General features: G+C 40.5%; 1 protein-coding gene across 3 annotated transcripts in view; it reads right to left on the reverse strand.

The window, feature by feature from the left end:
- The window catches only part of TLL2 (tolloid like 2), a 324,249-nt gene that overhangs the window by 62,299 nt on the left and 236,071 nt on the right, over positions 1-25,879 (reverse strand). For all 3 annotated transcript variants that reach the window (XM_073685707.1, XM_073685708.1, XM_073685709.1), the window contains 6 exons: positions 18,503-18,624; positions 17,536-17,651; positions 15,221-15,323; positions 9,752-9,868; positions 7,056-7,201; positions 5,867-6,062 (listed from right to left, as the gene is read on the reverse strand). In XM_073685707.1, the coding sequence (XP_073541808.1) occupies positions 5,867-6,062; positions 7,056-7,201; positions 9,752-9,868; positions 15,221-15,323; positions 17,536-17,651; positions 18,503-18,624 (800 nt within the window). The remainder of the gene's footprint in view (positions 1-5,866; positions 6,063-7,055; positions 7,202-9,751; positions 9,869-15,220; positions 15,324-17,535; positions 17,652-18,502; positions 18,625-25,879) is intronic.

Here is a 25,879-nt window from a genome sequence, read left to right on the forward strand (position 1 = left end):
CGGAAATGCTCGGTGCTCGCCGAACATCCCGAGTAGCGTGATGCTCGGGCGAGTACCGAGTAGTGTCGAGCATGTTCGCTCAACACTAATCTTGAGCTCATCACTCCACAGTATAGAGTAGCAGTATATTCAGTTTGTGCCCTGAAAAATTGTAGGTGGGCTTTTTTGTGCATGGGTTTTAGGAAAGGCTACCTTCATAGACAACACCCATGCATGCCATTCCCCTGCAGTGTATGATGCATTGTGTCACAGGAAACATTCACCCCAGTTTGGCCATCTACTTCTTCAGCTAATTGCAGTGAACTTGTATGTCAACTTTTTTTCCCTCATCAGAAGATGCTCCTGTTTAGGTGTTAACACCCATTATCAGCCTGGATGTCTCTGTGAGATGGTTGCAGTTCTATCTTTTTTCTTTCTCAGTTCTTGTGACATTTCTCTTCCATGTGGTGCCATTGCTGACAGCATGAAATGAGAAGGGGTTTTCTTTGTTATGCAACGTCCTTTTATAGTCAACTATCAGCTGGACACCTGTTTAATGAATAAATAATTACACTTACCTGTGGTTGAATTCTTGTTAACCTATACTTTAGTTTTGACTAAGACTTTCATTTGGGTGTACTCATTTTTGCAACATGGTCTTGAATGGATTTGTTGAGAAAATGTATTTTTTTCAGTGTGCAAAATAACAAATCTTGTTTGCAATCTATGACCCACATTAGTCGGAGTATTTTGTAGTATGTTAGCCCATTGAAAATGTTGATTCTGAAAGGAAACAAAGGTTTTCTGGCACATCTGTTTGGGTGTACTCATTTATGCTGAGCACGGCATATATGTAACCTTTTTCTTTTCAGGGTCACTGTGATCAGTGCAGAAATCAGTGCCCTCTCAGCCGACTCTCCCAATCACAGCAGAAAGCTGCCAAGTGACACATCACCCGGAGGCTTACCTCTGTGAAAATGTCTCCCTCTATCATTACTTGGTCGTTGCCCCTATACACATTAGACCATCAGCTGAACCCGGCGATATCTGCAGGTTCCACCGACATTAGTTTAATGTTTATGGGGGGCTTAGAAGAGGATCAGAGCTAGAGTCAGCCTCAGTCACTGATCCTTCTAAACTGATTCGGGCTTATACACTCACTCAGACTAATAGAAGCAGTCACTGGTTAATGAGGAGGCAAGTACTTATTAGACATTGCTAAAAAAAAATTCTCTTTTTTAACTTTTAATAAAAAGGTATAACCTCCATCACGGCCCTGTCCGGCAGACACGATATTGAGCTATCTATATGATATATTATTTTGAATGGTACCTTTATGGAAAGTGAGCCGATTGCAAATCTTAATCAACACTGCCATCTAGTGGATAACACAGGAAATTCATTTTCTTTCCTTGCACCATTGCTACAACAGCACATAAAATAATCTTTTTGTGTACAATTATTATTGAGACTGTGCTTTTGCACAAATTCATTCAGCTATGTATCACTGTGGAACCACCACACTCCTCAATGCTTGAAGGTCTCCATTTAGATTAGACCTCAACTGCCGTGCTCCTCTTTTAAATAATATCCACTTCTGATCAACTCTCAACTATATAAAATGCCCTCCTGGTGCGACTAAGACAATAACATATAACCCCTAAACAGTTGGAGGAAAAAGCGCTCTGTGAGAGTCTGACTTCTTGGCGCTGTCCATGGACACGTTTTTCACCATTACCTGTCTAAGGTCTATGACATTCTCACCAAAAAGTAATCCAAGCCACTGCTGTAACTGTTTGACAATGACTAGATGTTCTACACACTTTTAAAAAACAAAAACTTTATCTATTGTGCAAATAACGAGCAACATGCTAAGGATCCTCAAACTAAATACCCCAGTCCAGTCAGCAGAACCAACAGCTGAAGAAGTCAGCGTACAACAACGCCAAACCGGAGAAGAAAGACTGCAAGGAAAAGTAAGGAACTTGGAAAACAGGGTCCAACGCAGTAGCCTCAAATTTGGGGGATAGTGGAACAAACTTATCTATCTACTAATCCCTTCACCGCCAGCCTGTTTTCACATTCCTGACCAGGCACATTTGACAATTATGATTAGTGTCACTTTATGCTGTAATAACTCTGGAATGCTTCAATGGATCCCAATGATTTGGAGACTGTTTTTTCGTGACGCATTGTACTTCATATTAGTGTTAAATTTAGGTCGATATCTTTTGCATTCATTTGTGAAAATATAGGAATTTTGGCAAAAATGTTGCAATTTTTATGCCCTTGAACCAAATATTTATATTGCACAAAGTAGTTAATAAATAACATTTCCCACATGTCTATTTTAACATCAGCATCATTTTTTAAACATATTTTTTTTTAGAAAGTTATAAGGGTTAAAAGTTGATCAGCAATTTCTCGTTTTTCCAACAAAATTTACTAATCCAATTTTTTTAGGGACATTACATTTGAAGTCACTTTGAGGGGCCTTTATGACAGAAAATACCCAAAAGTGACACCATTCTAAACTGCACCCCTCAAAGTGCTCAAAACCACATTCAAGAAGTTTATTAATTTATTAATTAATTAAGAAAATGAACAATGCAATTTGTTGTGCAAATTCTCCTGAGTATTCTGATACCCCATATGTGGAGGAAAACCACTGTTTGGGCGCACGGCAGGGCTCAGAAGGGAAGGAGCACCGTTTGGCTTTAGGAACACAAAATTGGCTGGAATAGATAGCAGACGCCATGTCACGTTTGGAGAGCCCCTTATATGTCTAAACATTGGAAACCCCCCCCACAAGTGACCCCATTTTGGAAACTACATCCCTCAAAGAATTTGTCTAGATGTGTGGTAAGCATCTTGTACCCACAGGTGCTTCACAGAATTTTATAACATTGAGCCATGAAAATAAAAAAAATGACATTTTTCTCACAAAAATGTTAGTTTCACCCACATTTTTCATTTTCACAAGGGTAACAGGAAAAATGTACAACAAATTGTATGGTCCATTTTCTCCTGAGTACGCAGATACCCCATATGTGGTGGAAAAATACTGTTTGGGTGCACGGCATGGCTCGGAAGTGAAGGAGCGCCATTTGACATTTGGAAATCAAAATTGGCGGGGATATCGGACGCCATGTCACGTTTGGAGCGCCCCTGATGTGTCTAAACAGTGGAAACCCCCCAAAAGTGACCCCATTTTGGAAAATACAGCCCTCAAGCAATTTATTTAGAGGTGTGGTGAACACCTTGAACCCCCAGGTGCTTTACAGAATTTTATAACGTTGAGCCGTGAAAATAAAACAATACATTTGTCCCACAAAAATTTTGTTTTTTCCCCACATTTTTCATTTTCACAAGGGTATCAGCAGAAACCCACACAGGTGACGCTATTTTGGAAACTACACCGGAAATTCATCTAGGTATGTAGTGAGCATTTTTAAACCTCAGGCGATTCACAGAATTGTATAACATTAGACTGAATAAATGGAAAATTACAAATGTTTTCCACTAAAATGTTGTTTGGTCCCAAGTTTTTAATTTTCAGAAGGGGTAATAGGAGAAAAGGAAAGTTACAATTTGTTAAACAATTTCTTCTAAGTAAGCCAATACCTCATATGTGGTTGAAAACTTCTTTTGAGACACAGTGCAAAGTTCAGAATGGAAGAAGCGCCATATTGGAGTACAGATTTTGCTGGAATGGTTTGAGGGTGTCATGTCACATTGGCAGGGCCCCTGATATGCCAGAAAAGAAGACCCCAACATAAGTGACTCCACTTTACAAACTACGCCCCTCAATGAATTCATCTAGGGGAGCAGTGAGCATGTTCACATCACAGGTGTGTCATAGCATTTTATACCATTGGGTGGTGAAAAAATAATAATTACATTTTTACCACTAAAATATTGTTGTAGCCCCACATTTTTAATTTTTACAAGAGCTAATAGGAAAAAATGAACCTCACAGTTTGTTGTGCAATTTTTTCCTGAGTACACCAATACCCCACATGTAATTGAGTAACTGGGTAATAGTTTTGAGGCACAGTGGAAAGCTCACAAGGGAAGGGGCCATATTATAGTGCAGATTTTGTTGTTATAGTTTGCAGGTGCCAATTCACATTAGAAGAGCCCCTGAGGAGACACAACAGCAGAACCCCATTGTGACCCCATTTTACATACCTCTCAATAAATTAATCTAGGATTGCAGTGATTATATTGATACCACAGGTGTGTCACACAAAATTTTATACTATTGGGGGGTGAAAAAATAATGTGGTTGTACAGTACTGCTTAGCCACACGGCGAGACTCAGGAGGGACGGAGCGCTATTTGCCTCTTGGAGCACAAAATTTCTGTAGAATAGTTTGCAGACTACACATGCAGATCCCCTAAGAGCTAGCAAAGCAGAATCCCCCCTCAAGTGACCCCATTTTGGAAATTGTATCCTTTTGGGAATTTATCTACAGGTGTAGTGACGATTTTGACTACTTGGGTGTTTTCCAGAAACAAGCAGCAGAGGATGTTCTTGAGTGAAAATTGCAAATCTGCAGTTGTAGTGCCCATACATTGTAGTGCCCAGCTCGTGCTTCTGGAGACACGTACCAGTAAATTAGGCGGGCTCTCATTGCTACAGAAATGGCAAACATGTGGATGCTAACTACAGTTTAGGCACACACTGGAGCTCAAAAGGCAGGGGGACATTTGGATTTGGGAGTGCATAATTTGCTGGATTTCTTTTGGGGGGCGAGGATCCATAGTGCTTTTCCATGGCCTTTGTGCTACCAGTAACATGGAAGCCTTCTGTATTTCCGTTAACAGATGACGGACCTGAGTGGGGACTTGCTTTTTTGGGGATTGAGTTAAGCTTTTATTGGGAACATTTTACATAACATTTGGGATCACATTTATCCAGCGCTCTACGTTGAGCGCTTGCATCGTGGTTAACATGTAAATCTCCAAATGACATAATTCAGATGAAAGCCTCGAGGAATCAATTCACTATAATGAGGCAGCAGAGTTACTGTGGACTCTCTCTGGCCTCTGTTCAGCGGTGTCCTTCTTTGCAGAAGTGTACAAAACTGTAGTCGACGGCATTTTTATGCATGCCTATAAAGACGGACAGCGCCGGATCACAGGCCAGACTGCGTCCACAGTGCCTCCATCTGCCTCATTATAGGGAATCTTCCACCGGAGGTTGTCTGAATCGCGTATTTCAGAGATTTACATGGAAACCCGGTGTAAGTAGTAGAGCGCAGGGATAAATGTGAGCCGAGCCATACTCGATCTTTGGGAGGCAGAATGAACAAATCAGCAGCAGGTCAAGAATTGGTTTTATTTTTTTACACCATTACTCGTGCGGTATAAGTGAAGATGACTTTATTCTTCGGGTCAGTGCGATTACTGCGATACCAGATTTATATATTTTTTTAGGTTTGGCTGCTGTCAGACACTAAAAGATGCTTTTTTTTTTTACAAAAAAAGTTTTTGCATCGCCATATTCTGTCATTAAGGAAGTAATAAAAACAAGTGTAAAAAAAAAATAAAAAATGACCCTCGTACTTCCCAACTTACTCACTTTTTGGAAAGAACATTACTTATTTTGACCCAAACCTCAATGTCGGTGTTGCTCTCCTTACCTTCTATTGATTTTTATGATTAATATGTCTATTTAGACTATTTTTGTGGCAATATGCAAATAAACTATTAACAGTATAGATATTCATGAAAAAGTGAATCTTCTATTAAAATAAAATTTTTCCTTCTGGCCATTAAAAAAGTGGCCAGTGGCAGCAAGAGGATTTATCCTGCTCCAGTAAAGCCTCATGCATTGGGTCTATGCAACATGTGTGTTATAGGGATGCAAAATGGTAGTTACCTTTAAAGAAGTTTGCAGAAAATCCAGCTTTATTAACTGATGAATCAGAAAAAAACTTTATCCAAAGAATATTAGAGGTAGATTTAATATCATCAGGCTTCTCGTAGCCACAGAACTGCCCAACAAGTGGACTATCTTCTGATGGACCATCACGTATTTGCAGGTGGTCATACAAGCAGTTGTCATGCACTTCAAACTATGGAATAGAAATAATAGTGATTAACATAATTATATGTTATAGGCACGTTCATTGTTTGAGTTTGTTGTCCAAGTGGGTAATAAATGGATTTAAATCTTTTTTTAATACAAAACCAAATCAAATCACCATTGCATCTTAACATATTTGCATGGAAATATGTTCATGAGCAGTTGGGGTCTGAAGAACTCAACAAATACATAGAGTGGACAACTCATGATGATGACCACTAACAATATTTGTATAAAATGGCATAAGGACATCAGATGGTGGTGTTCCGCTCAGGGCTCTCTGCAGTGAGATGGACTCGCCGTGTCCAAGCATTACAAATCACTTACTTAAATGGACTTAATATAATACTACATTTCTAAAATATAGCCAGTCATTTTGTTGTCTTAGGAAACCTTTTAAAGAAAATTAAAGCAGAGAAAAACTGCAGAAGATGGTCGTCTTCTCCTCATCCCTGAACGTGCTAGAATGTCAATCAGGCTGCTGTGGGAGTTGTAACAGCCCATCGTTGAGATGAGATGGCAGCGGTTTCGCACTAGTCCATGAAAGGCGCGGGCCGGGATTAAACTTCAGTTTTAAATTAAGTGCAGCAACACTTATTTAAAATAAGGGGATTATTAGAAACATTAGTAGGAGGTTGATACAGATCTCCTAATACATTATAGGGGTAAACACTGCTGACAGGTATCCTGGCTTCTTCTGACAATGCTCTAGTTGATTGACAGGTCTCTCCCCATGTACATGTGAATAGAGAGGTGCCGGGAAAAACTGGCCAGGGCGGCATGAATCCGGAGCGTTTCAGAAAAAAAATTACCCAACTGCAATCGTAGAGCCAGGCTGCGAATCATGCTGCTCATGGTCTTGGCAGCCGGAATCGAGTGACAGTTTCCCTTTAAATGTGATCTCATTAAAGTGGGAAATGTAGGAGTGGAAATAAAAAACAAAAACACATCATGCACACAAATACTCTAAGAAAAGTGTTACCTCAAAAGTTTGGAACGTAAGACCAACCACAAATCCTTCTGAGACTGTAATTATCCATTCACATTGCCTGTCCGGTCGATAATCATCTGGGTAATTAGGAGACTGAATCTGACCAATATCTTTTTTTATATTGCCTCCACATTTAGCTAGAAGATATGAATGAAATTACAATGTTTTTAGATCTTGAAGTAATGTAACGTTTTCTTTGCAGAGAAGTCATCAAAGGTTGTATATCTGATCCTGTTTGACGACCTGAACAAGATTTGTAATCCATTTTATTATAGCCCTAAGTATATAAGAAGCAAAATATATAACTACCTTACCACAATTACCCCAGACAACACCTATAAATCCCTTGGCGAGATCCAACCAACAAATACAGTGGATGTGCACACTTATTATACAGAGCAAGCTCGGAAGATCAGGGATAAAATAGAAAAATAGTCGGCACGCCGTAGCTGTTTGTATTCCTTCAGCAGAGCACATGGAAAGGTAACATACCAGAGAAGGAAAAGGTTCCGGCACTCACATGTAGCGAATCAGTCATTTATTCACATCAGCAACAAAACAATTGATGGTAGAGCTGAAACGTTTTGTTGCTGATGTGAATAAATGACTGATTCGCTACATGTGAGTGCCGGGACCTTTTCCTTCTCCGGAAGATGAAGGAAACTGTCAGCAAAAGTATTTATCTACAGCCATTAGTGGTAATCTGAAGATAAATACCATTTTTTAGTATGCATGGCTTTCTAACTGGAAGTACGACTGCAGGGAGAAAATTAAGTTATATTCTCTCTGCAGCCACCCAATTATAGCCCTTGGAGAATGTGTAGTCGGAAGTAGGGTTGATCGGACCCGTGGAAGTTTGGGTTCTGAAATCTGACCAAACTAAAAAGTCCAAAGTTCAGTTTGGGTACTAGAACAGTACCCGAAATTAAACCTGAATGCCACTGAAATCAATAGGGACCCGAACTTTGGAGCTGGAAAATCTCTCTCTCTCTCAGTCTTTCAGACAGACTGGGTGGATACAAGTGTGAGCAGCCTCTTCTTGCCTCAGCACCCCTGGTATCCCCAGTATTTAAATATATAGGGTAGACAGCAGCGTGAGTGGCCTCTTCTTACTGCAGCAACCCTAGTATATCCAGTATTAGATCAGAAAGACAGGGTCAACACCCTTGATGTCTTCAGTATTAAATCAAAATAGACAGGGTGGACAGTAGCGTGAGCAGTCTCTTCTTTCCTCAGCACCCCTGATATCATGTCACCGGTGTGTCACGTGTAATAGACAGTCGCTCTGGATCTGGCTGTAGAAGGTCACTTGCTTGGCATTACAGATGCATTCTTAATCCTTATTCCTTTAGGACCCAGCGGTGACCTCCCTCCTGCTGCTGATTGACACACCCTTACCTGGGAGTTTAAAACACTCACTTTGCTCCAAGGAATTAACGGTGATACTTCTATGTACCTTTGTGCAGGCTTGGAGCACTAGCAGTCGGCTAGCTTCTTCTCTGGTGCCCTTGGAGGACAGTTGGCGTTACTCCTTTGTTGTCTGCTCAAGCAAAGTTTATCGCTTTTGTTTGTCTACCTTGTTGTCTTTAGTTTGACCAGTGCTCATCCCTCTCCCTCATGATCTAGGGCCAAGCTCTAGGGACATTCAGGGCTTAGGGCCCTGCTCAGCGATAGGTGTGAAACCTATATAGGGATGCTAGGGTAGGCAGGGTGATATCAGATCTGCCTAGGGGTCTCCACTCCCCCTTTCCCTATTGTTTGGGCTTCCTCCCACTCTTCCCTTTGTGTTTCACTTAGTCTTTCCCACACCTTGCGTGACATATCACCAGTATTAGATCAGATAGACAGGGTGGACAGCAGTGTGAACAGCCTCTGCTTACCTCAGCACCCCTGATACTTTGACTATTACCGTAATTTTCTGAATATAAGACGCACTTTTTTCCCCCAAATTTGGGAGGAAAATTGGGATGTTCTATAGTCCAAATGTAGCTTACCGGGGGGCGGCGAAGGTGGAGCGTGGTCACAGGAGGCAGGCTCCCTGCTGCAGGAAGTCAGTGGCGGCAGCAGGAGTGGGGCGATGCTGCGGGTACCGGGTTGGGAAGAGGGGGTTTTCCGGCGGTGTGAGTCCGCGGACCAAGATCTCAATCTGCGCATGTGCTGATTGAGATCATTGACAAGCCGAGATCACATTCGCATGCACTGCCCCTGGTGGCCATTTTCCTGAAGCCCACAGCCAGGAAATCAGTGGGCAGAGCGGAGAATCCTCTTCTGCCTCACCGCCGACATTTTGTTGACGTTCAGGGTCCGAATATAAGACAGACCCCCATTCTACTAAAAAACATTTTTTTTTGCTCCCCAAAATTTGGGGTGCGTCTTATAGTCTGTCACATACAGTAATTCCAAATATTCTAGGAAAGCTTCTTCCTACACTTGAAGGGGAGCTTCCTACTGTACATGATCTCAGACCCATGTCCTATTAATACTTTAGGACAGGTCTCTGTTATTGTAACAAGACATCGACCATTTTAATTTAAAGTGATTAACTCACTAGACACAGCTATTGTGATTTGCTAACTAAAAGGTATTTAGGAATTTATATATAACTACGTTTTCCTTTATTTTTTTTCGATTCCTGGAGAACCCCTTTCAGTACCAGTTCTTTTAACACACATGAAACAGTTACAAACCTTCATAAACTGCATGGAATCCTTTACCCAGGATATTACTGCTACTACGAAATTCAATCCATAGTCTGCTATCAGATGACTCTATTGGCTCTGGTATACGATCCCCACATAATCTGCCTAATCAAATAAATAGATGTACATATTATATATAATGAACACTTGGAACACAAACATTCAGCCAAATATTGGTTAGTTATGAAATCTATGGAAAATTGTAAATATAATATATAATCAGTATATATTTAGGTTTCAAAATGCATAAATATTTACAAAACTAGACAACAATGAAGAGTTATGAAACAAATGTAGATTTCTGCTTGGATTAATTTTTTTTTAAGCTGTTTGCCAACCAGTGGCCCGAGTCTCACGTGTGACTTCTCAGTTGTTGGACACCAAGATTATAATATTCACTAGTAGCACCAGGATTGTCAACTTGGTAACAGGGTAAAAACTGTATAATTCAAAGAACACAAATATAATATCACTAAAGAGGATTCCTTGTGTAATGAAATGGTGTGATCAAAAGCCAGAAAGGTAGAGGCCTTCTTCCATCAGCCTATTGGCTGAAACAGTAATTGCAGGTTGCCAAATGATTGCTATAGGAGTCGGAGATCTAAAAATTGCCTCCAATAAAATATCGACATACAGGCATATTACTCTGCACTAACATGGGGGAAAAATGGAACCATACAAAACTGATATCAGAGCATTCATGGTGACATCCACTATAAAATAATGACATTGTTTTTTCTGCATGGTTAACATATGAGAAAATAAAATAATGCCATAATTCTGTTTTCCATTTATCCTGCCTCCCAAAACAGAGTAAGGCTGTGTGCACACTGTGCGTTTTTGATGAGTTTTCGTGGCGTTTTTTCAGGGAGAAATGCACCAAAAACGCTAGGTAATCCGTGTGTCAGCTAATGCAATGACAATCCTGAAGTGCTGTGCACATGATCAGGAATTTTCCTAACAGGATTGTCATTGCGTTTAAATCTGCAGCATGTCAATTCTTTGTGCGCTTCTGCAGCGTTTGTCACTCATAGACTTGAAAAGAATCAGTCAAGTCCACAGCAAAAAATGCAGGTATAAATATATTTGTGGATTTGCTGCAGATGTTTTCTGCATATTTGACTGACTCAATTCAAGTCAATGAGTCAAAAAGCCGCAAAAACGCACAACGAATGGTACCCGGGAAGACTACTCCTCCCATCATCCGACGGCCGCTCCCGCTGTTATCAGGAGCGGCTGAGGGGAGAAGTAGTCTCCTCAGCAGGTGTCTGTGCGCTGTGTAAAAAAAAGAAACAAAGTAAAAATAAATCTATATTAAAATAAAAAACCTTTATTCTCACCTGTCCACCGTCCTCCCGATGTCCCACGGCGACCTGATCACCCAGCAATACACTGACGGGAGCACGATCGCTCCCGGCAGTGTACAACGGCTGACGAGCTCCAGTGCTCTCACTTACGGCATTGGTGCTGCGTGGGAATTTTCCCATGCAACACTGATGCAGTAAGTGAGGGCACCAGAGCTCTCAGCTGATCTTCAGCTGACGAGCTCCGGTGAAGACAGCCCCAGTAGTGCAGCGATGTACACCGAAAGGAGTGATTACACTCCTGTCACTGTACACAGTACTGTCTTCTACAGCAGTCGCATCAGTCATTGCTGATGTGACTGCTGTAGAAGTCACCCAGATCGTCGTGGGACACTGGGACGTGGGACCACATTACGGCGGACACGTTAGGGATATGGTGTTTTTTTATTTTTAGTGTCTTACAGGAGACGAGGCTTTTGGGGAAAGGGTATTAGGGGAGTATACAGTGTTTTTTATTGTTAAATAAAAGATTAAAACCGTGAGTAATTTTATTTAAAATAAAAGACTTTATTCTGGCTGTGTCTTTATTGAAAAATGTCAAAAACCTTACTACGGGGTTAGTAATGGAGGAGTCTTATAGACGCCTCTCCATTACGAACCTGGGCTGCATGTCAGCCGCCAATACAAGACTGACATGAACATCAACGTTATTACCCCACTCGCCACCGCTACACGGCTGTGGGAAGAGTGGAGGTTAAGCACCAGATTTCGTGCATCTTATGGATGCACCATTTCTGGGGCCGCTGAAAGCTGATATTATTAGCCTTGGAGGGGGAGAATATTCATGGCCTCTTCCATGGGCTATTAATATCAGCTCACAGCTGTCTGTTTAGCCTTTGCTGGTTAGATTTTATAGGGGGACCCTACGTCAATTTTTTTCTGGGTTCCTCCTGTAATCTAGCCACTAAATGCTAAGCAAACAACTGTGGGCTGTTATTAATAGCCAGGGAACATTATTGGCTAATGGCCCCTTCCCCGGCTAGTAATATCAGCTCCCAGTGGTCGGCTTTCCCTCTACTGGTTTTGAAAATTACACGGGAGCCCACACCATTTTTTTTAATATTAGGCTATGTGCCCACGATCTGGACGTAGCAGCGCTTTGGATGCAGCACATTTTTGTTGCATCCAAAACGCTGTATCCTATTGAACGCAGGTAAATCCACATGTGTTCACTGAACCATGAGGATTCACCGCATTCAATACATTCTAGTGGTCAAATTTTTGTTATGGAGACTAGCAACTCCACAAGACAAATTGACATGCCGCGGGCAACGGCTCCTGATCATGGGCACATACCCAAATTCACCCGCAGCATGTCAATTTCTGTAGCAAGTCAATTTCCCTACACGGCTATGTCTGTTTCAGTTAATTACGTTGTTTCAACCTACTTACGAACATGATGATCATTATCATTTGTTTGGTATAATTGGTTACTTACATACCTAACTTTAATCTTATAAAATCCCTCACTTTGTGCAAGTGAACCTACAATAATTAATTTTGTTTTGAAGGCATATGGTGGACACCAAATATTGATTTGATTTAGATTTCTCTTCGGTTCATTCACTTTGCATTTTGATAATTGTTCATTGTTAAAATATTAACTATTAAAAGGGAGTCAGTCACCGGGTTTCTGATATCGCATTTGAAAGCAACATAATTTAGGGACAGAGACCCTGATTCCAACTATGTGTCACTGGGCTAGTTGGTGGAATTTTAGTAAAATCACTGTTTCTCTGCTGCAGATCTAGCAGTTCTCTGAACGCTGAGCCCTGTATAACGTGGACACACACTTGCTCAGTTAATAATGGAAAAAACTGCCCGCAGCACTCATCTTGGATAGGTGATGACTCTAGGTAATTTTACCCATAGAGTGACGCACCGTCCAAAACCCCAATTTGAAACAATATGCAAGTACAAGATAGTAGACAGCGTCCAAACGTGGGTGATGTAAAAAAAATTCTTTTAATTCTGCCATACAAAAAGCAACGTTTCGACCCAATACAGGTCTTTTTCAAGCATATAAAATGGTGCAAACAACAGGTTTAAATAGCATAGATAATCAGGAGAACATCAATCAGGACTTTACTTTCCGCCTTCAATCTAAACACCATCCATCATATTTATCAAAAATACATAAATAATCACATAGTGCATGGCACACAATAAATTGTTATATCAATAAAATATTGCACATTACAAATATTATTGTAGTGTAACCCGCATGGGCAAGATATTAGATACTATAGATTACAAAACTTGGGGGATGAGAAAAAGAATCACCTTTCACCATAATGCCACGGCTTGATGACGTCATGCGGCTTGATGACATCATGCGGCCTAGTCCAGGATTGGACAACGCTCGCGCATGCGCATTGGTTGCTGTGACAATGTGGATACTTACACACCATTGGAGCACCAGGACACGGCCCACTTCCCGATGTTTCGGCTTTATGATCTAGGTTTACAAAAATAATTTAATATAGCACAATGTGGAATATTTTATTGATAGAACGATTTACTGTGTGTCATGCACTATGTGATTATGTATTTTTGATAAATATTACAGGCAGAGTTTTAGATAGGGGGGCGGAAACTAGTCCTGATTGGTGTTCTCTTGTTATCTATGCTGTTTAAACCTGTTGTTTGCACCATTTTGTATGCTTGAAAAAGAACTGTACTAGGTCGAAACATTGCATTTTGTATGGTAGAATAAAAGAAGCTATTTTTTTTGCGTCACCCACGTTTGGACGATGTCTACTATCTTTTACACACACTTGCTCGGTTAGTCACAAGACACAGCTCTGATATACTGTATGTACTTCCATTTTCTGCTAGTACACTTGTCTGTCCGTTGTAAGAAAACAATGACAGCTCCAATTAAATGACTGCAAGGAGATCTTGAAAATCTAGAGAAATCAACGCAGAAAGCATAATGGTAAATATTCCTAAAAGTAACACTTCTTTGCCACGGAACTCTTCTGTAACAGATCCCCCCCCCCCTATTGATATTTAATATTGCTCAAAGTTTCTTGCTGGTGACAATCTGCAAAAACAGAAAACAATTCTACTATGCTGTCATAGATTCATTTATATTTTAAATACTGTTCAGCTGCAAAACCAATCCTGTTATCAAGTGTTAAGAGATCAGGTCTGCTATGCCATAGCCACACACATTATAAAATAGCATCCGTTCACATCCTATAGGGGGCAGCAGGAGTATATATTCTAAATGTAGGCTGTACAAACCCTGTATCACAATTTTAGTTGATTGATCTAGCAAAGCAAAAGAATCAGCAATGAGAGACCCCATTATAACAAGAGCTTTTACAAAGCACCAATAAATAAATAAAAAGTGACTTTCACTTCTGATTCTTTAAGTACGTTCCCAGGGGGCGAATATCCAATGTATGTATGAGATCCACATTAATATATATATATATATATATATATATATATATATATATATGTATATATATATATATATACACACACACACTTTGCATTGCAGAGGTTGAAATCCTAAATTATATATGCAGTATATTATATATATAGTGCATATATAATTTATGTGTGACATTTTCTGCAATAAAACCACACAGCAGGGTATACTATTTTGATGTGTTTTATTTCTGCTGCTGAAGTTCCCATGAGAGCGTACTTAAAAGATAAAAAAAAAAAGTCAACAAGTAAAATTAGCTTTTCAACTAATTCTACTAGACATAGTTTTATAGTTATTATAATATTTTTGCGTAACTTGGAAGTTGCACATAAATATTGGAACAATTGGCCAGTCTCAGCCATGGATGTCGACAGGACGTGCCTACGCCCACCCATAAAATTCATGAAAAGTTACACCAACGGTAACTTGCTCCAGAAACCTATTCCAGTCCCCAACTGGAGTACATTGCTTGCGGTGGCACATGTCAGTGAACAGATGCTCCAGCATGGTTAGGCGCATCGTACTCCAATGAGCCCCTTCTTAAGACTGGCAACTCCAGTCTTAATGAATATGCCCCATAGCAATTTCATGGCACATAAAACATTACTATGTATATGGCATATATTAGGTCTATGTCTACAAGTAACTTACCTAATAATGGCGCCTTTCTCCAATATCCATCTCGTATTTCAATATAATCATACCAGCATAGACGACTTTTGAAGAGGTCCATCTCTGTGAAATTTAGGACTATCTAAAACCACATATAAATAATGACTAGCATTAAAAAATAAAACATTTTAAATGTTTGTTTTTTTTCTAAGAACTCAGACCCCAGGTTTATGAGCAGCATAAAAGAGGGACAAAATTGCTAAAATCAACCATACGTCACTTACTGGGCTTTTAGCTGTTATTTCGAAATTATCACTATTTTATATGCTAGTCTTCTTAATGATGAGCTTTCTATCCCTACTTGCACCATTGATTAACAACTTTGCTTACACTGTGCATAGGCAGAAAGCTGGAAATCAATGGTGGGGAGCAAGAATAACCAGAGCTCATGGACAATATATCAGAAACTCATCAATGAGAGGACTAGCAGAGCAGCAGCAGATAGAAAGGTTTTATTGAAGGTACAGAAAGAAACTCGGTAAGTGACCCAGTATTAAAATCAGGGCCTATGCCCCTACTTTATGTTGCCCTCATATAGAACAAAATAAATCTGATGGCAGTTTCTTGCAAAGATATCAGTCTTTATTCTAGTTATTACTGTTTTTCAGTCTCCTTATAGGTGAGAGATATGTGGCAAACTAGATTTGCAAACTTTCCATAAATTGATAGACAGGCCATCAGTACAGTAAGGAACCTGTTCTAAACTGGGATTTCAGAGAGTGAAGAAACTTAGTGGACAAGGGGCAGGACTCAAACTACATCAATTAATGGATCTTGATGCTTAAAGGGGTGGGTCGAAGGTCAAATACATTTTAATCTAAATCCCTGTTTATTTAGTGCCATAATCTAAACTAATTTGTAATATGCTTGCATTAAAAATTCCCCACTGTTCCCTAACTACACTATATAACTGCTATTGCATTTTTTTCCCCTACTTCCTGTTTCACGACGCTTCGTTTGAGTATCCCAGTGCATGCTGGGATACTCAAAGAGTCATCAGATGGCAGAGGCTGTGGTAACTGCCAGAGCCTCTGCCCCCTCTCTGAAATGAAGCACCATCGGTGACGCTCGTTTCAGGGGCTGGGCTAGTCCCTGTGCGATGTTATTGTGCTATGTGCACAGTGACAGCGCGCGCTTTGTGTTGCCGCCTCAGATCAGTAGTAATGAGCCGACAACACAGAGCAGAGCGCACTGTCAGTGAGCACTGTCAAAGTACCCAGCGTTCAGAGACAAGTGATGTCACTTGTGAACACAGCAATGACTAACCCCACCCCTGAATAAGCGTCACTGATGACACTTTGTATCAGGGAGGCGGCAGAGGCTGTGACAGGGAGCGTAACCTCTGCCCCCCAGTGATGATTTGTTTGGTACTCAAACGAAGGGTTATCACATAGGAAGTAGGGGAAGAAAAGGCAATAGCTGTTAGACAGTGTAGTTAGGGAACAGTAGGGAATTTTTAAAAAAAGCATATTAAAAATTTGTTTCAATTACAGCATTAAATAGACACGGATTTAAATTAAAATGTATGTGACCTTCGACCATCCCTTTAATCCTTCTCTCTAAATTGTTTCCTGCCATCAATGGAAGAACTCACAGAAAAGTCACCCTCCTCCTTACAAAAGGCACTAGGGCAATGGCAGCAGGTATTCTACTGGAGGATGGAAAGCTAGCAGTCTCCTTATGGGAACAGCGGGGCTTGTTCTACTATAGCAGAGGTCCCCAACCTTTTTTGCACCAGGGACCGGCTTTAAGCAAGACCAGTTTTCCATGGCCCGGTGGGGGTGGGGGCGGGGCTTTGGTCATATGGGGGTGGGGTTATGGAGGGGTGGAGCTGTATGGGGAGGATGCTGGCGGGACCTCGGTGTACAGCGCTGCTAAGTAGCAGCATTGTACATTGAGCGTCAGTGTATACAGCGCTGCTGCTTAGCAGCGCTACACACTGAACACTGGTACCGGGAGCCGCGTCACTGAAGCCAGTCTGCTGCCCCAGCACGCCCCACATAACATGTTCTGCCGGGGGCGTGTCAGTGAGGAGAGCCTGCCGCCCCACCCCGTCAGGAACACACCATGCTGTGCAGGAGGGCCGCGTCACTAAGACCCGCCCGACGCCCCACCCCGTCCTGCATAATGTTCTCTGCTGTCAGCGGCGCCGCGGACCGGCTGAAAAACCCCAACGGCCCGGTCCTGGTCCGCGGACCGGCGGTTGGGGACCTCTGTACTATAGGACACAGCTGCGGCCACAGTTTATCACATACACATATACAGGTAACATGCTTCATTATACTTTTCTGTACCTTTTCTCCTGGGGTTACAGATATCCTCCATACACAATGTGTGTAAGATGGATAACCACTTGGATAGCCAGGAGCAGAGAAATTGCCACTTGACTCCATTAAAGTTTCGCCACATGCTTTAAAAAAAAAAATAAAAAGTTGCAAAAAATGATGTGTTGTGTTGCGGCATACACATGCAAGTATGCTAGAAACATTCTGAGGTCCGGTGATCCTTGTTTTAGGTGGACTGAGGAGTCTTAATATAAAGGGGGGGTTTAGTCATCAGTCTTGATTAAAAGTTCACTGGAGTTAAAAAAAAAATTAATAACAGGCACAACTCCGTACTTGCTCCAGAGTCAAAAAATGTACTCCAGTCCTGAGTCTAGAGTACATCTCTGCTACAATCAGAGTAAAATCATAAGGCAACATTCACACATTGAGTATTAAGGTCAGTATTTTACATCAGTATTTGTAAGCCAAAAGCAGGAGGGGGTGAAAAGTACAGAAGCGATGACGTGTTCCTATTATACTTTTACTCTCCAGTCCTGATTTTGGTTTACAAATACTGAAAGTGTGAACAGGGCCTAATAGAAACAGGTCACCACTTCAGCATTTTTCACCCACTCCTGGTTTTGGCTTATAAATACTGATGAAAAATACTGACCAAATACTGACTATGTGAACTTGGCCTTAAAAGCAGTTCCGTGAGACTCAAAGCAATTCCTATTCTCATCCATTTCTAGGAATCAGACTCAGCCATTACATTCTATGGGGATCTCTATAAAACGGTTGAAACACGGAAGACAGACTTTGGACTTCAGAGCTCCATCTCTTTTTAACTAATGCATTGCTAAGAGTCAATAGAAAAAAAAAGTTCTGCTGAGAACTGAGAAGAATCCGTCCATTTCTCTTAGATAGAAAGCCCAAAAAGCATAAAAAGCTCATAAAACAAAAATACAAAGCAGAAAAATAAATAATGAATCATTACCTGGACATTTGTACAGTTTCTTTGCTTGTGCTATATCTCCCCGACTGAGCCGCATGCGTTGTCCAATAGTTTGAATATGGCTGAGAGGCTGTCGAGGACGTATTGTGTCATAGTATAAACCCCTATTGACAGAAAAAAAATATGTTGCAGAATATGATCTTATTAAAATGTCCACTATATAACAGTTTTCTCTATTTTTTTCTTTTTTTTCAGGAAACAAACTCTACAGAAATATCTGAGCTCTAGTTCAACACAGACATATCTTTCTGGCATAAAATACATTTTATAGTATAATGAGGAGCTGAAGAAAAATTTTTTAGATCAACTATAAATACTGATGAAGATCAATATATTAAAAAAAAAAAGTGTGAAGTAGATGCTTATGAAAAAAAATCAGGCAGCTGCTTAAGTTTTTCAAAGCACCTAAAAAAAAAATCAGATGAATATATATGATTGCCAAAGGAAACCAGGTTTAATAAATAAGCACTACTGAATCACTCTTAGGTTTGTTTAGGCTTGCATGTGATTGGAAGAAAAAAATGTTACAAGAGTTGTTCAGGAGAGCAGTATTGATTACTTGTCCTTAGAATAAGTTGTTAATAACAGATCACAGGGGGTAGTAAATCTCTGCTTGTCAGGCCAACTGCTTGAAAAGAGAAGCATTTTGGCAAGCCATATACGTGTTCAAGAGATTAGTCAATTCAATTCTGTTATTCCTTTTATGATATACAATTGCCTTCATTTATAAAGGGAAGGCAAGAGAAGGCTGAAGAGAAAACACCATTTTATTGGGGGAACAAGCGCCTATACAGCTCTACCACTAAGTCCATGTGTAAATCTGTGCTGACACGCTCTCTTTAAATCCCAAAGCAACTAGCAAAAATGCATGTTATCTGGTATACCTTTGGAATGGAGTATTTTTTAAAGGTTATGTACACTTTTCAAACCACTTTATATACTGCCCATTTATAATGAGTTAATTAATGAAGTAATATTGCATTTACGGATGGCCACCTTTGGGGACAATTTTTATTGTCTTACTTCAATGTATGTGTTTTTGGCTAAGGATAATTTTTGTGATTGAGTTTCATAAAAAAATTATGCATCATATTTATACCTTTTACAGCTTGTGTATTGCTGGCTTCAGAATGAGTTAAAGGGGTTGCCCAGGACTTTAACACAGATGGCCTATTCTTAGGATAGGTCACCAGTGTCTGATCAGTGGGGGTGCTACTCCCTGTACCTCCGCCGATCAGCTGTTTTCGTGTTAGGACAAGTACAGACGACCATATTTTTGGTCGAAGTGCGATCCGACAAAACATTGGATTGCATCCGTTGCTAGTCTACAGGGCCATGCACAAAAATTTTCTGCATGACTGAGTTTGATCTGATATTTAGCTCGCACTCAGTCATGCAAGTCAATGAGTCCGAGGAAAACATTGGACTGCACTCGGAAGACATCTAAGTGCAGCCTGATTTCTGCGCAATGACAAAATGGAGACATTTCGTTTCTCCATCTTCACCTCATCCGAGAGAATCATATCACACTCTGATCACATTCTGATCAAGCTCTGATCAGAGTGTGATTTGCACAATAAAACAGAATCTACGGTCATCTGCATTTGCCCTTAGAATGGCTGTACATAACTTTTTGAAAGTTTTCCAAATTGGCATTTTATGTTTAATGACATATTTAGTTCCTATTGTTTATTGCAGCATAAACTAAATACTAAATCAACAAGTCAAACCAGTGGCAATTTCTCACAAATTCCACATACAGCACCTACAAAAGTGATTGCATTTTTGCTTCATTCCTTCAGCTTTTTAATTCCTCCACGTCATGTCTGCCCCCATACAATGGTTTATTCATGGCCAACTCTGACATACTTGTCATTCCAGGAGATGATTCTTTTATCTCCAATGGCTCTTTTCAAGTTATAGGAAGATTAATATCTTTAATTCTTAGAAGTCCTTCGGCTGATGGGTGATGAATTGCTAATTCCTAAAGACGTAGACAACACAGGACTTGCAATGCTAGGTAAACTCTTGTTAATCTACAAGTAGATGGGGGTTTCGGAAGCAGCAACTCTTTTTAAAATGGTCCTATTTGAACAAAGATTAGATATAAAGGAGTTTACACTCTCTTATTAGCAAAAAAAATAATCCCTAAAGTTAAATCATTTCCAGCTAACTCTACATCAGTTCAATATGAAAATTATTTCCGTTATCTTGAAAGTGCCTTTGTTCTCAGTATGTAGAACACATCCCTTCTAAGCTGGAAAAGGATTATCAGGGACGCTCCAAGCAAAAGTTAGAAGCAGTTTATACAAATTTAACCTTGTCTTCCCATCATAATGCTCATTAGTACTACAAAGGCACCGACCGACATGGTGTTTAAGTTTTTGGAATGGGTGCAATCCTAAATTTACAATATTTGATTTGCTGACCAGGGTTTTAGTAGTAACGAACAGTAAATTCATGCATTTTTGGAAAAAAAAAAACCTCAACCTTAAATCAAATTATAAAATTAGCTCAAACAAGTTGTGTGAAGGGAAAGACAAGTAGTTCATTATAAGCGGAATCCAGAAAGTCTTTGAAGATATATTGTACAAAACCTCCAATTTGAAGTCTTTGAGCCAAAAAAAAAAAGCTCAAATAATAATTGTCTCAAAGAATTCTCATAAAAAATGTGGCTTTTATTGACTGCTGACAGTGCCTGGAGTATGCAGTAAATTCCCATCTCAATGTTTAGCAAGCAATGCAGCTACCCATGAGAGCGGCCGTACAATCAAATGGCTACATCGATCACACACTGTGAGATATTCCACTAATTAAAGGGGTATTCCCATCTCCAAGATCCTATCCCAATATGCTGTAGTGTAATAATAATAATATTAGCAAATACCTCCAATTAGAAATGTAGTATAGTTTTTCTGATTCGCTTTGTCTCGTTCCTCATGTGAAGGCAATACAGGACCTTAGGTATCCATGGTTACGACCACTAACAACTAACTAACTGTCACTATATCAGTGGACGTAACCATGGATACATAAGGTCCTGCAATGCCTGCACATGAGGAAAAAGACATAGCAAATCAGAAAAACTATACTACATTTCTAATTGGTGGTATTTGCTAATATTATTATTATTATTATTATTACTACTACATATTGGGATAGGATATTGGAGATGGAAATACCCCTTTAAGCTATTCCATGGCAAGTAAAGTTTGTCAGGATGACCAGCAGAAACACAGTATATTATATATACAGTCAATATAATTTCTTCAAGGTCATTTCCAAATATTTATATCACATAAACCCTGGTCTTTGTGGACAGGCTGCAGTGATTACGTCACAACTACAGTTCAAGTGACTGCAACAGCCAATCACTGGGCTCAGTGTAGATGTTAATGTAGTTGGCACAAGACTGCTGGAGCCAGTAATTGGCAGCAGCGTTCAAGGGCACTGTATTGACCTTTGGAAAATTTTTAAATAGTTGATGCTTAGTTGATATAAAAAAATAATTGTCTAGAAGCCCTTTTAAATAATAGTGGATAAATACTGAGACAAGCAGTGGCAATAGCTCATTTTCAGTTGTTACCTAAAGAGTAGAGATGGGCGAACCCAAACAGTAAAGTTCGGGGTCCGTACTGAACACCTAGTGTTCGGGCATGGATCCTGAACACGGACTTCCTTAGGAAGTCCGTGTTACTGTTCGGGTTCTGCACCCCGAACATTGGGTGTTTCCAGCGCTGTTATCTGCATAACTGCAAGGGAAACATAGGCTCTAATTGGTGATAAGATGCAAGGGTGAGCCCGCAGCTGTGACCAGCGGTAAAAAGCTTACCACTGGTCACAGGCATCGACTGATGAGACTACTACTCCCATCAGCCTAAGCCTGCTGTCACTGATAACAGCAAGAGCAGGCGCCGCTGATGGGAGTAGTCATCAGCCGGCGCCTGTGCTTAAAGTAAAGAAAAAAAAAATTAAAATAAATAAATATTGAAATAAAAAAAAAACAAACACAGTTATACTTAGCTTAACGATTAATCCCCAAAGTCCTTTTCCCCTGTAAAAAAAAAATAAAAAATAAAAAAACACCATAATACTCACCTAACACTTAATCCCTGAAGCCATTGTCACCTGTAAAAGAGAAAAAATAATAAACCACCATAATACTCACCTACAGTGGTGGCCAAAAGTATTGGCACCCCTGCAATTCTGTCAGATAATACTCAGTTTCTTCCTGAAAATGATTGCAATCACAAATTCTTTGGAATTATTCTCTTCATTTAATTTGCTTGCAAGGAAAAAACACAAAAGAGAATGAAGCAAAAATCAAATCATTGATCATTTCACACAAAACTCCAAAAATGGGCCAGACAAAAGTATTGGCACCCTCAGCCTAATACTTGGTTGCAAAACCTTTAGCCAAAATAACTGCGAACAACCGCTTCCGGTAACCATCAATGAGTTTCTTACAATGCTCTGCTGGAATTGTAGACCATTCTTCTTTGGCAAACTGCTCCAGGTCCCTGATATTTGAAGGGTGCCTTCTCCAAACTGCCATTTTGAGATCTCTCCACAGGTGTTCTATGGGATTCAGGTCTGGACTCATTGCTGGCCACCTTAGAAGTCTCCAGTGCTTTCTCTCAAACCATTTTATAGTGCTTTTGGAAGTGTGTTTTGGGTCATTGTCCTGCTGGAAGACCCATGACCTCTGAGGGAGACACAGCTTTCTCACACTGGACTCTACATTATGCTGCAAAATTTGTTCGTAGTCTTCAGACTTCATAATGCCATGCACACGGTCAAGCAGTCCAGTGCCAGAGGCAGCAAAACAACCCCAAAACATCAGGGAACCTCCGCCATGCTTGACTGTAGGGACCGTGTTCTTTTCTTTGAATGCCTCTTTTTTTTTCCTGTACACTCTATGTTGATGCTTTTTGCCAAAAAGCTCTACTTTTGTCTCATCTGACCAGAGAACATTCTTCCAAAACGTTTTAGGCTTTCTCAGGTAAGTTTTGGCAAACTCCAGCCTGGCTTTTTTATGTCTCGGGGTAAGAAGTGGGGTCTTCCTGGGTATCCTACCATACAGTCCCTTTTCATTCAGACACCGACGGATAGTACGGGTAGACACTGTTGTACCCTCGGACTGCAGGGCAGCTTGAACTTGTTTGGATGTTAGTCGAGGTTCTTTATCCACCATCTGCACAATCTTGCGTTGAAATCTCTCGTCAATTTTTCTTTTCCGTCCACATCTAGGGAGGTTAGCCACAGTGCCATGGGCTTTAAACTTCTTGATGACACTGCGCACGGAAGACACAGGAACATTCAGGTCTTTGGAGATGGACTTGTAGCCTTGAGATTGCTCATGCTTCCTCACAATTTGGTTTCTCAAGTCCTCAGACAGTTCTTTGGTCTTCTTTCTTTGATCCATGCTCAATGTGGTACACACAAGGACACAGGACAGAGGTTGAGTCAACTTTAATCCATGTTAACTGGCTGCAAGTGTGATTTAGTTATTGCCAACACCTGTTAGGTGCCACAGGTAAGTTACAGGTGCTGTTAATTACACGAATTAGAGAAGCATCACATGATTTATCAAACAGTGCCAATACTTTTGTCCACCCCCTTTTTTAGGTTTGGTGTGGAATTGTATCCAATTTGGCTTTAGGACAATTCTTTTTGTGTTTTTTCATTGAAGACAAATTAAATGAAGATAATAATACCAAAGAATTTGTGATTGCCATCATTTTCAGGAAGAAACGGAGTATTATCTGACAGAATTGCAGGGGTGCCAATACTTTTGGCCACCACTGTATCTGACGTAATACATACTGTCCCACGACGATCCGGATCACACGATCTGGCTACACACTGACAGGAGCGTAATCGTTCCTGCAGTGTATAGTGCTGAACTGCCGTGAAAAAGTTCACAGGAGTTCAACAGCTGATGAGTCCCGGTGATCTCACCGCCGCTGCGTGAAAAAGTTTTAGCCGCTGATCAGAGCCTGTGTTTCATGCGCTGTCATGCAAATGACAAGTGTGGGAAACCACGGATGTTCCGTCCTCCCATTCATAGGAATGGGGTCCAGGTTCGGGTGCGGGTATTGTTCTGGTACCCGAACTGAACTTTTAATAGATGTTCGGCCGAACCCGACCATCCATGGGTCCGCCCATCACTACTGAAGAGTAACTTTGTAATATATCTTATCAGAGAAAGTGTTTTTTTCCTCCTTCTGGGTGGACCTTTTACTCTCGTTCAATGGGTAAAATCTGTATACAGTAATACATATTTTTTTCTAATTACTAAAATAGGAAATGAGAGTTAGTGCTTATAACATTCTATGGAGAGGGTAAGGAGGAGCTAGAGGTAGACACAGACATTCTGCTGCAGTTACAGTTCTGAGCACCAACTGCCATCTCCTATCTCAGCAAAGTCTTTATTCACTGGATACATTTTACCTGTGAATTGAGAATAACTGATCAGTCCATGAGGAGAAAGAAGCAGATTTGTCTGATAAGATATTTTACAAAGTTTCTTAGCTTCACGTTTTATTGATTTATGAAATACAAATTGAAATGACGGTTACTCTTTAATTCGACCATACACCTTAGCTAGTCGGTCAATTATCCAAGTGACGGCTATTCCTCATATACAAGTGTCTAAGTGTTTTCAATGAGGAATGAGGAATAAGACATTGACAAGATAGCAAGAAAAATGGATATGATCTGCGCAGCTGGATTATCAGTCAAGGATCCAAGGACCCCGCATAAATAACAGTGGTTTATTGTCAACTTGTTACAAAGTCATCAGACTCTCTTCAGGAATACCCCATGTACATGCGGTTGTCCTGTAGAAGGAGTCTGATGACTTTGAAACGCGTTGACAATAAACCACTTATTAATCCTTGGATCCTTGACTGATAATCCAGCATTGTAGATCAAATCCACTTTCCTTGGTATCTTGGCACGTTGAATCCCAGTGGATGCTTGAGCAGCTGATATTAGATGCCATAGAGTGGTTGTGTCACACACAACCCTATCACGTGAGCATATATATACACATGTGTATCTATCCTGCCTAACTTGGATAAGACCTTATTTGCACTTTCCTGTTTTTTTTAGCATCATCAGGAATAAGACAGTATCAGACACCTCTGGTAGCAGCTCATCTGGTATGGCAGGGGTAGGGACCTTTTTTCTGCCAAGGGCCATTTGGATATTTATACCATCCTTTGGGGGGCGTACAAATCACATGCTAACTCCTCCCACAAGGTGAATCCTGATGCTGGCATTGGTGTCAGGACATAATCTTTCACTGCACGTGCCTCAGTGTTCAGTAGTCAAAGCGTATCCATGTTCACAGAG

Source organism: Phyllobates terribilis, unplaced genomic scaffold (genome assembly GCF_046119375.1).
Source record: "Phyllobates terribilis strain yellow unplaced genomic scaffold, ASM4611937v1 Scaffold_5__5_contigs__length_657084704, whole genome shotgun sequence".
NCBI lineage: Eukaryota > Metazoa > Chordata > Amphibia > Anura > Dendrobatidae > Phyllobates > Phyllobates terribilis.